At 47.3% G+C, this 12,691-nt stretch overlaps 1 protein-coding gene across 1 annotated transcript in view; it reads right to left on the minus strand.

Annotated features, from left to right (window-relative positions):
• CHRD (chordin) overlaps nt 1-12,691 on the minus strand; it is a 62,752-nt gene that overhangs the window by 10,397 nt on the left and 39,664 nt on the right. The window contains exons 16-18 of the mRNA XM_070945698.1: nt 5,158-5,364; nt 2,189-2,282; nt 1,310-1,360 (exon numbers count right to left, since the gene is read on the minus strand). Of these exons, the coding sequence (XP_070801799.1) occupies nt 1,310-1,360; nt 2,189-2,282; nt 5,158-5,364 (352 nt within the window). The remainder of the gene's footprint in view (nt 1-1,309; nt 1,361-2,188; nt 2,283-5,157; nt 5,365-12,691) is intronic.

The following is a 12,691-nucleotide window of genomic DNA, read 5'->3' on the forward strand; positions in this document are numbered from 1 at the left end:
CACAGGGGTCGGCAACCTTAAACACTCAAAGAGCCACAAAGGTCCTAACCGGAAGCCCCCCGTTCAATTCTGGAGCCGACCGGAAGTCCGGTTCCCCCACCATAGAGTCTCCTCCTAGCATGGCGTCCTTTTTCCTCTACCTGCCCTAACTGAAAGCCCTATCAATTGTGGAGCTGACCGGCAACAGGGAGCCACAGCAGAGAGATGAAAGAGCCACATGCGGCTCCAGAGCCACAGGTTGCTGACCCCTGCCTTAGCATGTTGGGATCACTAGAACAGGGTTTCCAAAACCTGGGAATTTTCTTTCTTTCTTTCTTTCTTTCTTTCTTTCTTTCTTTCTTTCTTTCTTTCTTTCTTTCTTTCTTTCTTTCTTTCTTTCTTTCTTTCTTTCTTTCTTTCTTTCTTTCTTTCTTCCTTCCTTCCTTCCTTCCTTCCTTCCTTTCTTTCTTTCTTAATTTAATTTGTATACCGCCCTTCTCCCAGAAGGGACTCAGGGCGGTGAACAGCCAAAATTAAAAATACATACAATACAAAAGTTAAGATAATTAAAAAGAATTAGATAAATTAATTATCTAATTAAATAATTAGATAATTATTAAGAATTAAATTGGCTTCCCAATTTAAAACCCCCAAGTCTATAAAATTTAAAATCCCAATTAAGAGCCATTTAGGCTAGGCCGGCTTGCTGGAATAAATAAGTCTTCAGGGCCTTACGGAAGGTCCGGAGGTCCGGGATCAGTCGTATTCCAGGAGGCAGCTCGTTCCACAGGGCGGGTGCCCACACAGAGAAGGCTCTCCCCCTGGGGGCCGCCAGCCGACATTGCCTGACCGACGGCACCCTGAGGAGGTCCTCTCTGTGAGAGCGTATTGGCCGGTGGGAAGTTATCGGTAGCAGCAGGCGGTCTCACAAATATCCTGGGCCTAAGCCATGGACTTTAGGACTTGTGGACTTCAACTCCCAGAATTCCCCAGCCAGCATGGCTGGCTGAAGAATTCTGGGAATTGAAGTCCACAAGTCTTATAAGAGTTGCCAATTTTGGAGGCCCCTGCACTAGACCCATCACCTACAGCCCTAACGTTAACCTTCTTTTTAATAACAAACTGGAATAATATTTTCATTTGAATATAGCTCTGATGACAACGTGACCCTGAGCAAATAATTAAGGGAACCCTCTTCCCATGAACCCATTGGGCTCTGTGGTAAGTGTACAAAATCTCTTTGAGGGCCAGGGCAACTGTTAAAGAGAGCATTCGCTGTTCGTTCTACCAGAAGATCCATAATGCTCAGCCACCCCACTCTTGCTCTTACCTTCGCTGCCGTCTCGGATTTTCTCTGCTCTTTTCCGTTCTTCGTTTCCCTCTGTTCAAGAAGAGAAGGATGTACAGATGCATCACGGGCCGAAGGGAAAAAACAGGATCAGCTGTGATTGGCTGTTTCCTCCGCCCAAGCTTTTCCTTGGGCAGTTTGACCCAACTCTCTTGCCAGTGGGGCAATGTCCTCTCACCATTCCAAGCTACAGCCAGAACCATCTTTTACCTAACTAGCTCTGAACTGCATGTGCTTAAGATGTGGGAAGACAGAAATCATCATCATCATCATCTTTTAAATACCCCATAATCCCTTGCGGGGCGGAGTCTGGACAACTGAATGGAGCTAGCAAGTGTTTTAATGGCCGGATGCCCTTCCTGTTGCCAATGCGGAGTTTTGTTCAGCAGGTAGAGTCTCATTGTGCCCAGAGAGAGAAATATCTGCCTCAACCTAGGATCGAACTCACAGCCTCCTGATTGTGAGGCGAGAGCTCCACCTCTGCTCCTCTCTGCCTCTTCTCTCTGCATGATCACTGATTGATCATTGCTACTTGTTGTTTTTCTACTGTTTTACTGATTGTTTTACTGCTTTACTTGTTCCTGTTTGCAACTCCAAAAAGAACTGTTTTATTGCATATGACTACAACAACTGGTAAGAAGACTTTGTTCTTGGAATATCCCTGGATTGACAATTTAACTATCTTTATCTGTATATGACCTGGATTGTTTGCTTTACTTTTTCCTAAAAATAAAAGAATATCACAACTCAGTGTGTCTGTATTGACAGTGCTTATTCACAATCACTCTCAGCTGTTTCTCATGTGCACAACCTTGTTACTCAAGGGTTACTCTGCGCATATTCCTTAACAGTTACTGTTACCTTGACACACAGGGCAGCACTGATTACTGTGATGGACTGTCTGGGAGCAGTTGAGTGGCTGGCACAACACCGGATCACAGATCACCGTTCGCTTCTGAGGAACCGGAAGGAGAGAGAGAGAAAAAAGGATAAGAGAAGGAAGATGATTAGAGCAGGCAAAGTAAGGTGCAGAATTTTATTCTCGCTTGGTCTGAGTTTGCTTGCAAAAATGACAGAAGAACAGAGTTGGAAAGGACTTTGGAGGTCTTCTAGTCTAACCTTTTGCTCAAGCAGGAAACCCTACTAAAAAAAACCCCAGTCAGGTCACTTTTTTCAATGTCGTCATAACTACGAACGGTCATTAAACCTGTTGTAAGTGGAGGACTCCATTTATGGTCAGAATATTGGACGTCTTGTGGTGTTCCATTTGGGAGAATGCATAGGTTCTCGCCCCAACAAAGAAAACCTGGCTTATTGTGGAAAAATACAAAACAACAATAACAAAATAGAGCCTGGATAGCTCAACAGACAGAAGCACTGTAATTTAACACCAGCTGTCTACAATTAAAGTAAGTTCGAATCTCGCCAGGCTCAAGATTGACTCAGCCTTCCATCCAGTGGTGGGTTCCTCCCGGTTCGGTCTGGTTCGGCCGAGCCGGTAGCAGTGACGATATGACATCACCGAACCGGTTCTCCCCCCCCCCACCGCCCTCCCACCCCCCACCCCCCCACGTTATTCTTACCTTTTATTTGGTCCCACCCCCAATCTATTGCTGCCTCCTGAGTCCCAGCTGATGACTAGAGGGGAAAAAACTGTTTAAACTCTTGCCGTGGGGCTTCAAAGGGCCGTCCTACAGCTGATCAGTGTTAAAAGCAAACAAATGAGTCGGGTCGTAAGTGCGAGGACTGGTTGTAAGTGCGAGGACCTTCCAGAAATGACACTGACCAGCTAGCCACGCCCACCTAGTCACATGACCTCCAAGCCACACCCACAAAATAAGCCACGCCCACAGAACCAGTAGTAAAAAAAATTAGAACCCACCCCTGGTTCTCGCCCAACAAAGAAAACCTGGCTTCTTGTGGAAAAATACACAAAACAGCAATAACAAAAACCAGACTCCTATATCAGCATAGATGGGAACCCAAACATAAAACTTTCCTTCTAATTCAGAGGAGCCAAACTCAATTCCATTGAGGGCTGCATCAGAGCTGTCAGGCTTGCCTCCTTTCAAGACTCAAGAAAGAAAAACCCCGACTCCATTTTCATAGAGAAAGGGTACTTTTACTGAGCAAGAACTGAATGCAGCCAAAGAAAAGCAAGGTCTGAAGCAAAGGCGTGAAAATTACATATAGAAAGCATCCTCCCCAACTGTCCAGCGTAAATGTCAGCGTCTCAGAACTGACATAGAAAAGGGAGGAGAAGCCTGAACTTTTGCCTGCTAAATCCCTTTGAAGATTCTGTCTCCTCGGAGATGGGAGAAGGGGGGAAACATTCCTGTGATCTGACGAAGAAGGAATCAGGAAAGTGACGTGGAAGATAGCCAATGAGAAGCAGAGAATTGGGGATCGGAAAGGGAGGGATTGGGGGGCAAAGGTCAGTACTGACCGCGAAAAGAGTCAGGATCAGATTGCTGTGCTCGAATAAAGAGAAAATTTCCTTAAAGATCGGCAGTTTGGAAGTTCATTTATTTTGAGATAACATCGAAACCTAACAGTAAATCATCCAATCCACAATTTCCCCAGGGGTCAGGTGGGTGCAAACGTCTGGTAGTGTCATCCTCCTGCTATGTCATGACCGTTGACCTTGAGTTGTTATCAGCTTCAAAGAAAACGCTGAAGAAAAGTTCCTCTCCTCTTCTCCACCAGCTCACTTCCCCCCTCCGAAGAATTCCAATAGCTCCCCCCTCCCCCCGTTTCATGGCAGCCGAGCAAGCAAGTAATGAAAAAGCGGAGGCTGACAAGAGCTGTGGTTGACCGTGGGGGTGGGGCAGGCGGGCAGGCGGGCATGGCCAACTGGGTGGGTGTGGCCAATTGGATGGACATGGCCAGCTTGATGCCACTCACTGAACGAGGCCAACTGGATGGGCGTGGCCAGCTTAACGCCACTCCCCAAACTGCTGGCATGTTCCTCTTTGCATTGGGTAGACCACGTCGAAGCCATGCAGGCAGGCCCCTTAAATTTTCCACGGCAGCCACCAGTAGTAGGTTTCAACTTCGGTCCCTACCAGTTTGCTTGCGGGCGCTCGCACGCTCATGCGCATGCACAGAGATGTCCGGCAGGTGGGCAGAGCCTCCTGCGGTCACTGCTACCGGTTCGCCCGATCCGGAGCGAACCGGTAGCAACCAACCACTGGTGGCCACGCGGGCCGGATCTGACCACATTGCGGGCTGGATCCAGGCCTTGTGTTTGACACCCCTGTTCTAATTGGATGCTTCAATTCTTCCAGAAAACAACAATTACCGTATTTTTCGGAGTATAAGACGCACCTTTTTCCCCCCTAAAAGGAGGTGAAAATTTAGGCGCGTCTTATACACCGAATGTAGCCCCGCCCACCCACTGGCCCCCACCCTTTGGCCTCTGCCTCCCAGCAGTTTACCTCCTTACAGCAAGCAGCAAGAACAAACAGCCCATTTCAGCTTCAGCACAGCCTAATTAGCACAAGTTGATTGGGTCGGCCTCCCAACTCTCAGCTGTTTTGCTCTCAGCTGTTTTGCACGGGCCTCTGCTGCTTGCTGCAAGGAGGCAAATTGCTGGGAGCAGATTTTTTTTTTCTTGCGCTAATCAAGCTATGCTGAAAATGAAAATGAAAGTAAAGCATTGGCTTTACTATTTGCTGTTTGCTGCAATGAGGCAAAATTGCTGGGAGGGAGAGGGAGAGGCAGATTTCTTTTTCTTGTTTTCCTCACCAAAAAAGGTAAGTGCGTCTTATAGTCCGGAGCGTCTCATACTCCGAAAAATACGGTACTTTTTCCATTGTCTTCCCACCTACCTGACAGACGCATATAGAACATTTCTTGTCATAGTCGGGAGCCCAGCGGGAGCCATGAGGCCGGTGTTGACCTTCGAAAAAGCAGGCGTTGAGGTCTTTCTTCAACTCTTTGGGGTCCCTGGGCCTTGCTTCTCCAACAGGTTTCTCCTCTAGGTTGTCAGAGGCCAGCCGGAGGCGCCCTGCCTTGCATTGGTTGGGAATGTGAACCTGGAAGGACAGTGGCGATTGAACAAGTGAGCCGCTAGATGGATCAAGAGTAGGGCCAGCTAGGAGCCGGAAAAAAGAGAAATCAAGCTTGCCTTAATGAATCTAATTGATGAGTCTTGCCATCCAATCAGGAGTGGGATTCAAAATTTTTAGCAACCGTTTCTCTGCCCGGTTGCTGGGTGGGCGTGGCCATGGTGGGTGTGGCCTATTTGGCCTCGTGCACCAAGGGGGAGGGGGCATTTTTGCCCTCCCCAGACTCCGGAGGATTTCTTCAAGCCTCCAGGAGAGCGAAAAACGGCCTCCCCAGGGCTCCAGAGGCCAGAAACAGGCCCGTTTCCAGACTTCTAGAACTTCTGGTGGGCCCGTTTTTCGCCCTCCCAGAGGCTCTGCGCGGGCCCTGCACTTACCTGGCATCCAAAACAGGCTGCGTGGAGACTCCTGGGAGGGGAGGGGTGGGCGAGGTCAGCCAGTCCTTGCAACTACTGATTCGACCAACCAGATTAAAATTAACATCCAATTCGCCCGAACCGGCTGAATCCCACACCTGCATCCAATCTACCTGAAAGGCACCGGCTCTAAAAGCAGTGTTTTCAAATGTGGCAATGTTAAGATGAGTGGACCTCAACTCCCAGAATTCCCCAGCCAGGAGAAATCTTAAAAGTTGCCAAAGTTGAGAAACACTGATTTAAATAAATAGCAGAGATACTCCGTGCCTACATGATAAGTCACCTACTCAACAGGAAGGCAAGAGGCCTGCGGAAGAGATGGACTGAAACGGGAAGAACTGTGTTAAATTCATCCTGTCCTGTTCCAATACTGGGAGACAATTTGGTGCAGGGGTTCAGGTGTGGATTCAAGACGGACGATGGACTGTCTGCTGCAAGAAAACAAGGTTATGGCATACACTGACTAGGTGGCTCAGCCTGACTAGGTAGCTCAGTGGCTAAGGCACTGAGGTTGTCAATCAGAAAGGAGGGACTCTGTTTGGGTAGCAGGTGAGGAGGAGGAAGAGGAGAAAGAGAAGGAGGAGGAGGAGAAGGAGAAAGGGAAGGAGGAGGAGGAGAAAGAGAAGGAGGAGGAGGAGAAAGGAGGAGGAGGAGAAAGGAGGAGAAGGAGGAAGAGAAAGAGGAGGAGGAGGAGAAAGAAGGAGGAGGAGAAAGAGAAGGAGGAGGAGGAGAAAGAAGGAGGAGGAGAAAGAGGAGGAGGAGGAGAAAGAAGGAGGAGGAGAAAGAGAAGGAGGAGGAGGAGAAAGAGGAGGAGGAGGAGGAGAAAGAGATGGAGGAGGAGGAGGAGAAAGAGGAGGAGGAGAAAGAGATGGAGGAGAAAGAGGAGGAGGAGGAGGAGGAGAAAGAGATGGAGGAGGAGAAAGAGGAGGAGGAGGAAGAGATGGAGGAGGAAGAACAAAGAATGCTTATGGATTCTGCACGTGTTAAGTTTATAACAATTCTGAGTGGTTAGAAAGCTGATAAAAGTAACGAAGAGTTAGGCATCTTGCAGACCTCAGCTAGAAGTTAGGAATAGAGATGGCCTGGAAGAAATGGAATGTGTATTAGATAACTCCTGGAGCATTCATTAGCCAAGGCTTAGGAATAGGGATGGCTAGAGACCAATAGAATAATTGTTAGATCATAACTAAAATGTTTATTAGATAGTATTTCTTATATATCCCGCCTGATCCTCCCTTCTGCTTTAGGGAACATGTATAAAGCTTTCTTAATTCTATTGACATTTTGGCCAGAACCCCAGCTGTCTGCAATTACTGTAAGTTCGAATCTCACCAGGCTCAAGGTTGACTCAGCCTTCCATCCTTTCTAAGGTGGGTAAAATGAGGACCCAGATTGTGGGGGCAATAAGCTGACTTTGTATAAATATACAAAAGTATGAAGGCTATTGCTTAGCGCATTGTAAGCTGCCCTGAATCTCTGGAGAAGGGCGGCATATAAATCAAATTAAAAAAAAAAAAAGGAAACAAAACCCGCACCTCGTGTCTGGTGTCCTTCATTGGCCTCAGCACTAGGCTCAGACCCGAACTGGGGACAACACAGTAAGTTGTAAATTGAGGACTATCTGTATACCCCGGGTCAGTGAAATGTCTTTCCGTTGAACTCTTGCACCTGCAAAAGCTAAAAACCTGGATTTGAGCTTCTAGTTTTTCTCCTTTTCAACTCAAACTCCTTCACGTATTTGTGGTGGGGAAGGCAATGTTGGAAAAGCGGTTGTGAAAGTCACCCGCTTTGAGCTCCTGGAGGACAGACAGGGGATATAATCCAGCAAACAGATTAATAAATCATTTTCCTGCAGAATTGCCAGCGTGGAAAGGCTTAGTTCCTTTCCACCTTCGCCGCTCAGCAACCGCTGAAGGGAAAACACATCCTGGCACTGTGATCGGATGCCAAGAGGATTCTGCCACCTTCCAGCCAAACATGGTTTCTGGGAAGCCGTTGGCAAGGTTGGCCTCAAGCCTAGATAAAATGCGTGGCAGACAAAAATCTGCCTTTGCAAACATCCCAGCCACGGAGGGACTCTGTTTGGATAGCAGGTGAGGAGGAGGAGAAGAAGGAGAAAGAGGAGGAGGAGGAGGAGAAAGAGGAGGAGGAGGAGGAAAAAGAGAAGGAGGAGGAGAAAGAGAAGGAGGAGGAGGAGAAGGAGAAAGAGGAGGAGGAGGAGGAGAAAGGGAAGGAGAAGGAAAAGGAGAAAGAGATGGAGGAGGAGGAGGAGAAGGAGGAGGAGGAGAAAGAGAAGGAGAAGGAAAAGGAAAAGGAGAAAGAGATGGAGGAGGAGGAGGAGAAGGAGAAAGAGGAGGAGGAGGAGAAGGAGAAAGAGAAAGAGAAGGAGGAGGAGGAGGAGGAGAAGGAGAAAGAGAAGGAGGAGGAGGAGAAAGAGAAAGAGAAGGAGGAGGAGGAGGAGGAGGAGGAAAAGGAGAAGGAGGAGGAGAAAGAGGAGGAGGAGGAGAAAGAGGAGAAAGAGAAGGAAAATGAGAAAGATGGAGGAGAAGAAGGAAAAGGAGGAGGAGAAAGATGGAGGAGGAGGAGAAAGAGAAGGAGGAGGAGGAGGAGGAGGAAGAGGAGAAGGAAAATGAGAAAGAGAAGGAGAAGGAGGAGGAGAAAGAGAAGGAGAAGGAGGAGAAAGAAAGAGAAGGAGAAGGAGGATGAGGAGGAGGAGAAGGAAAAGGAAAAGGAGAAAGAGGAGGAGGAGGAGAAAGAGGAGAAAGAGAAGGAAAATGAGAAAGATGGAGGAGAAGAAGGAAAAGGAGGAGGAGGAGAAAGATGGAGGAGGAGGAGAAAGAGATGGAGGAGGAGGAGGAGGAGGAGGATGAGAAGGAGAAAGAAGGAGGAGGAGGAGAAAGAAAGAGAAGGAGAAGGAGGAGGAGGAGGAGGAGAAGGAAAAGGAAAAGGAGAAAGAGGAGGAGGAGGAGAAAGAGAAGGAAAATGAGAAAGATGGAGGAGAAGAAGGAAAAGGAGGAGGAGGAGAAAGATGGAGGAGGAGGAGAAAGAGAAGGAGGAGGAGGAGGAGGAAGAGGAGAAGGAAAATGAGAAAGAGAAGGAGGAGGAAGAGGAGGAGGAAGAGAAGGAGGAGGAAGAGAAGGAGGAGGACAAGAAGGAGGAGGAGGAAGAGAAAGAGAAGGAGGAGAAAGGAGGAAGAGGAGAAGGAGAAGAAAGAGCTTGCTGCAGCTAAAAAAATGCTTTGCCTTTTGGTCAAATTTCATGACAATGTTTTCTGCCTCACATCTTCCCCACTGGGTTCACATTAAGTTCTTGATCATCAGTTTAGCATAGATGCCCTCTTCCATCAAGGACCCTGGAGGTCAAGGAGAGGCAGGAGAGAGTAAACTAGGCATAGCTACATGTGGTTAGCCCTCCCTTGTAGCCAGTACTAGGAATAGTGTACTCCAACTAGTAGTTCTATGCCAAGAAGGAATGCCTGGATTCTCAGAATCTCCATGTCAAAGCCAGCAGTTTAAGTGAGAGCAGAGTTACCTTCAGAGTAACATGCCTACAACAATATTTCCCAAAATGGGAACAGAAACCCCGGTGGCACAGCGGTTAGAATGCAGTATTGTAGGCTAACTAACTGCTCACTGCCAGGAGTTCAATCCTGACCGGCTCAAGGTTGACTCAGCCTTCCATCCTTCCGAGGTGGGTAAAACGAGGACTCAGATTATTGAGGGCAAATATGCTGACTCTATAAACCGCTTAGAAAGGTCTGTAAAGTACTATGAAGCAGTGGTGAAATCCAATTTCTTTTACTACCAGTTCTGTGGGCGTGGCTTGGTGGGCGTGGTGTGGCTTGGTGGGCGTGGCTTGGTGGGCATGGCAGGGGAAGGATACTGCAAAATCCCCATTCCCTCCCCACTCCTGGGGGAAGGATATTGCAAAATCTCCATTCCCACCCCACCCCAGGGGAAGGATATTGCAAAATCTCCATTCCCACCCCACTCTGTGGCCAGCCAGAGGTGGCACTTGCCGGTTCTCCGAACTACTCAAAATGTCCGCTACCGGTTCTCCGGAACCTGTCAGAACCTGCTGGATTTCACCCCTGCTATGAAGTCTCAATGCTAATGTTATTGCTAATTTCATTTCACGGAAAGTGAACACCAAATTTTGCTGGCCACGTGTACCCAGCCAGACTGTTTTTCCTGGCCATAGCTTGAAAAATGGCTTGGTGTCATTTTTTTTTTTCCTGATGCTGATGAGGAATGACTGCCTATTTCACTCCAAGAATTGCCGTTTCTGGGTGGTTTTACATCCAAATATTAATCAGGCCCATGCCGGTTTAGCTTCCAAAGCCAGACAGGGTTACCCAAATGCTGCCATTGCATTTTCAGAGAATTAAAATGATATATTTTTATTTATTTTTATTTATTTATTTTATTTGTATACCGCCCTTCTCCAACAGGACTCAGGGCGGTGAACAGCCACGGTAAAAACACAAACATATAAAATTTAAAAACAATTTTAAAAACATTAAATAATTTTGGCCATCAATTTAAAACAACCCGGATTAAAACCAATTACAAATTAAAACCGAGGGGATGGGATCAAGCCAGCCCGGCTAGGTGAAAAAGATGTGTTTTAAGGGCCCGACGAAAAGTCCGGAGGTCTGGTATCGTGCATATCTCTGGGGGTAGGTTGTTCCAGAGGGCAGGTGCCGCCACAGAGAAGGCTCTCCCCCTGGGGGTCGCCAGCCGACATTGTCTGGCCGACGGCACCCTGAGGAGGCCCTCTCTGTGTGAGCGACAATTAATTATACAATTATACAATTAATATTATGAGTCTCTAGGTTGAGTCTCTCAACCTTAGCCCCGTTAAGATATGTGGACTTCAACTCCCAGAGTTAGCTGGCTGGGGAATTCTGGGAATTGAAGTCCGCCAGGCTTAAAGTTGCCAAGGTTGGAAACCCCTGGTCTAATGCATATATTCGCTGCCACTATGCAACAGACAAATAGCTTTGCTGACTAGGGAATTCTGGGAGTTGAAGTCCATACATCTTAAAGGGGACAAGGTTGAGAAACAGCGCTCTAGTTATTTTTCCTCTTCTAGTATGTAAGCCATCAGCTAACACCTATTTCTGAACTTTAAACAAACAATTTATTTCGAGCACGTGAGGGATGGAAGCAATTTTTTTTTGAAAAAAACAAGATACAAACCCAGGGGTGGGCTTCAAAAAATTTAGCAAGGGCTTCTCTGCCCAGTTGCCGGGTGGGCCTGGGCCTGGTGGGCATGGCCTAGTCAGCCCTCTGCACCACAAGGATGGGGGGAGGTTGTCCTCCCCAGGCTCTGGAGGCTTTCCTTGAGCCTCCGGGAAGGCGAAAACTGCCTCCCCAGGCTCCAGAGGCCCTCTGGAGGCCAGAAACGGGCCCAAACTTCCAGTAGGCCTGTTTTTCGCCCTCCCCGAGCCTCCGTGCATGCCCTGCATCCAAAATGGGCCACGTGGGGACTCCTGGGAGGGGCCGGGCGGGGTGGGTGGGCCCAGCCAGGAGTGGGATTTGGGAGTTCTCCGAACTGCACAGAATCTTAGCTAGAGGTTCTCCCGAACCCCTGCGAACCCACAGCAGCCCCACCCCTGCACAAACCGCATTATTGATTACAACAATTTCTCTTATTTTTCTAGCTAAGAAAGGACAGTCTGCCCCGCTCCACCTGCCCTCCCCCCCCACTCCGGCAAACTTTCTATGCCATTCAGTGTTATGCAAACATCCATCTTCATAAACGCAGCCATTTCTCATTATTTTATTTCCATGCCAAGAAAAACTTCACTGGCGGAATTTCCATCTGTCTCTAGGGAGCAAGCGAATGCTTCTCCTTGCAGTGATTAAGGAATGCAAACAATGTAGAGTTTTAAGATTTTGGCACAGGGCTTTTCCTTGGCAACTTGCCACGCTGCTAAACGTTCCCACTAGCTGAGAAAAAGAGAGTAATTTTCGAAATACTCTCTCTGTGACTTCAATTCCTGTCCGTTTAGAGGGCCTTTTCAACCTGATTTTTCAAACGGTGCCCATCACCTCCTTGAAAGGAAGATGTTTGTGAATCTATCCTGCTACAGATTGTCCAAAAGCTCAGCTCTACCTTCTGGTGTTTGTTTGTTTTTTTTAAATTGCATTCTAGCTTCAACATTTACTTTACTTTTACTTTACTTTTATTTGATTTGTATACTGCCCTACTCCCTCCTGTTCACTCAGGGCGGTGAACAGCCAACAATAAAATACATATGTACAAAATTTAAAAAGCAGAAATAAAATTGAATTAAATAGTTTGGCCCAGACAAATTAAAACCCCAATCAATTTAAAACAAATTTAAACTTTGAGTATTAAAAATATTAAAATTATTAAAATTGTTTAAAATTGTTTCTGATTTAGATCAGAAAAGTCCAAAAAAAGGAAATGCAGTCCTTGGTTGCATTAATAGAGGGATAGAATCAAGATCACATGAACAGACTTGAGCCCTGGGCCCTGTCCTTCAACAGTAACAGAGTTGGAAGGGACCTTGGAGGTTATCTAGTCCAACCCCATGCTCACGCAGGAGACCCATACTAGGGATTCGAACCGCCGAACTGCCGACCTTTCTCATCGACAAGCTCAGCGTCAATGTAGAGAAAAGGTAAGGTTTTACACTTAGGTAAGAAAAACCCAATGTACAGGAAGAGATGAGATGAAACCTGGCTGAATAGCAGTAACTGCGAGAGGGATCTTGGGAGTCCTAGTGGACAATCACTTAAATATGAGATGTAAGGTCTTGCCTCTCCAATCTTTTTTTTTTTTTTTGCTTTAATTTATATGCTGCCCTTCTCCGGAGACTCAGGGCGGCTGCAATGCGTTAAGCAATAGCC

This window comes from Pituophis catenifer, unplaced genomic scaffold (assembly GCF_029215685.1).
Source record: "Pituophis catenifer annectens isolate HBS135680 unplaced genomic scaffold, rPitCat1.0.hap2 SCAF_6, whole genome shotgun sequence".
NCBI classification, from domain to species: Eukaryota; Metazoa; Chordata; class Lepidosauria; order Squamata; family Colubridae; genus Pituophis; species Pituophis catenifer.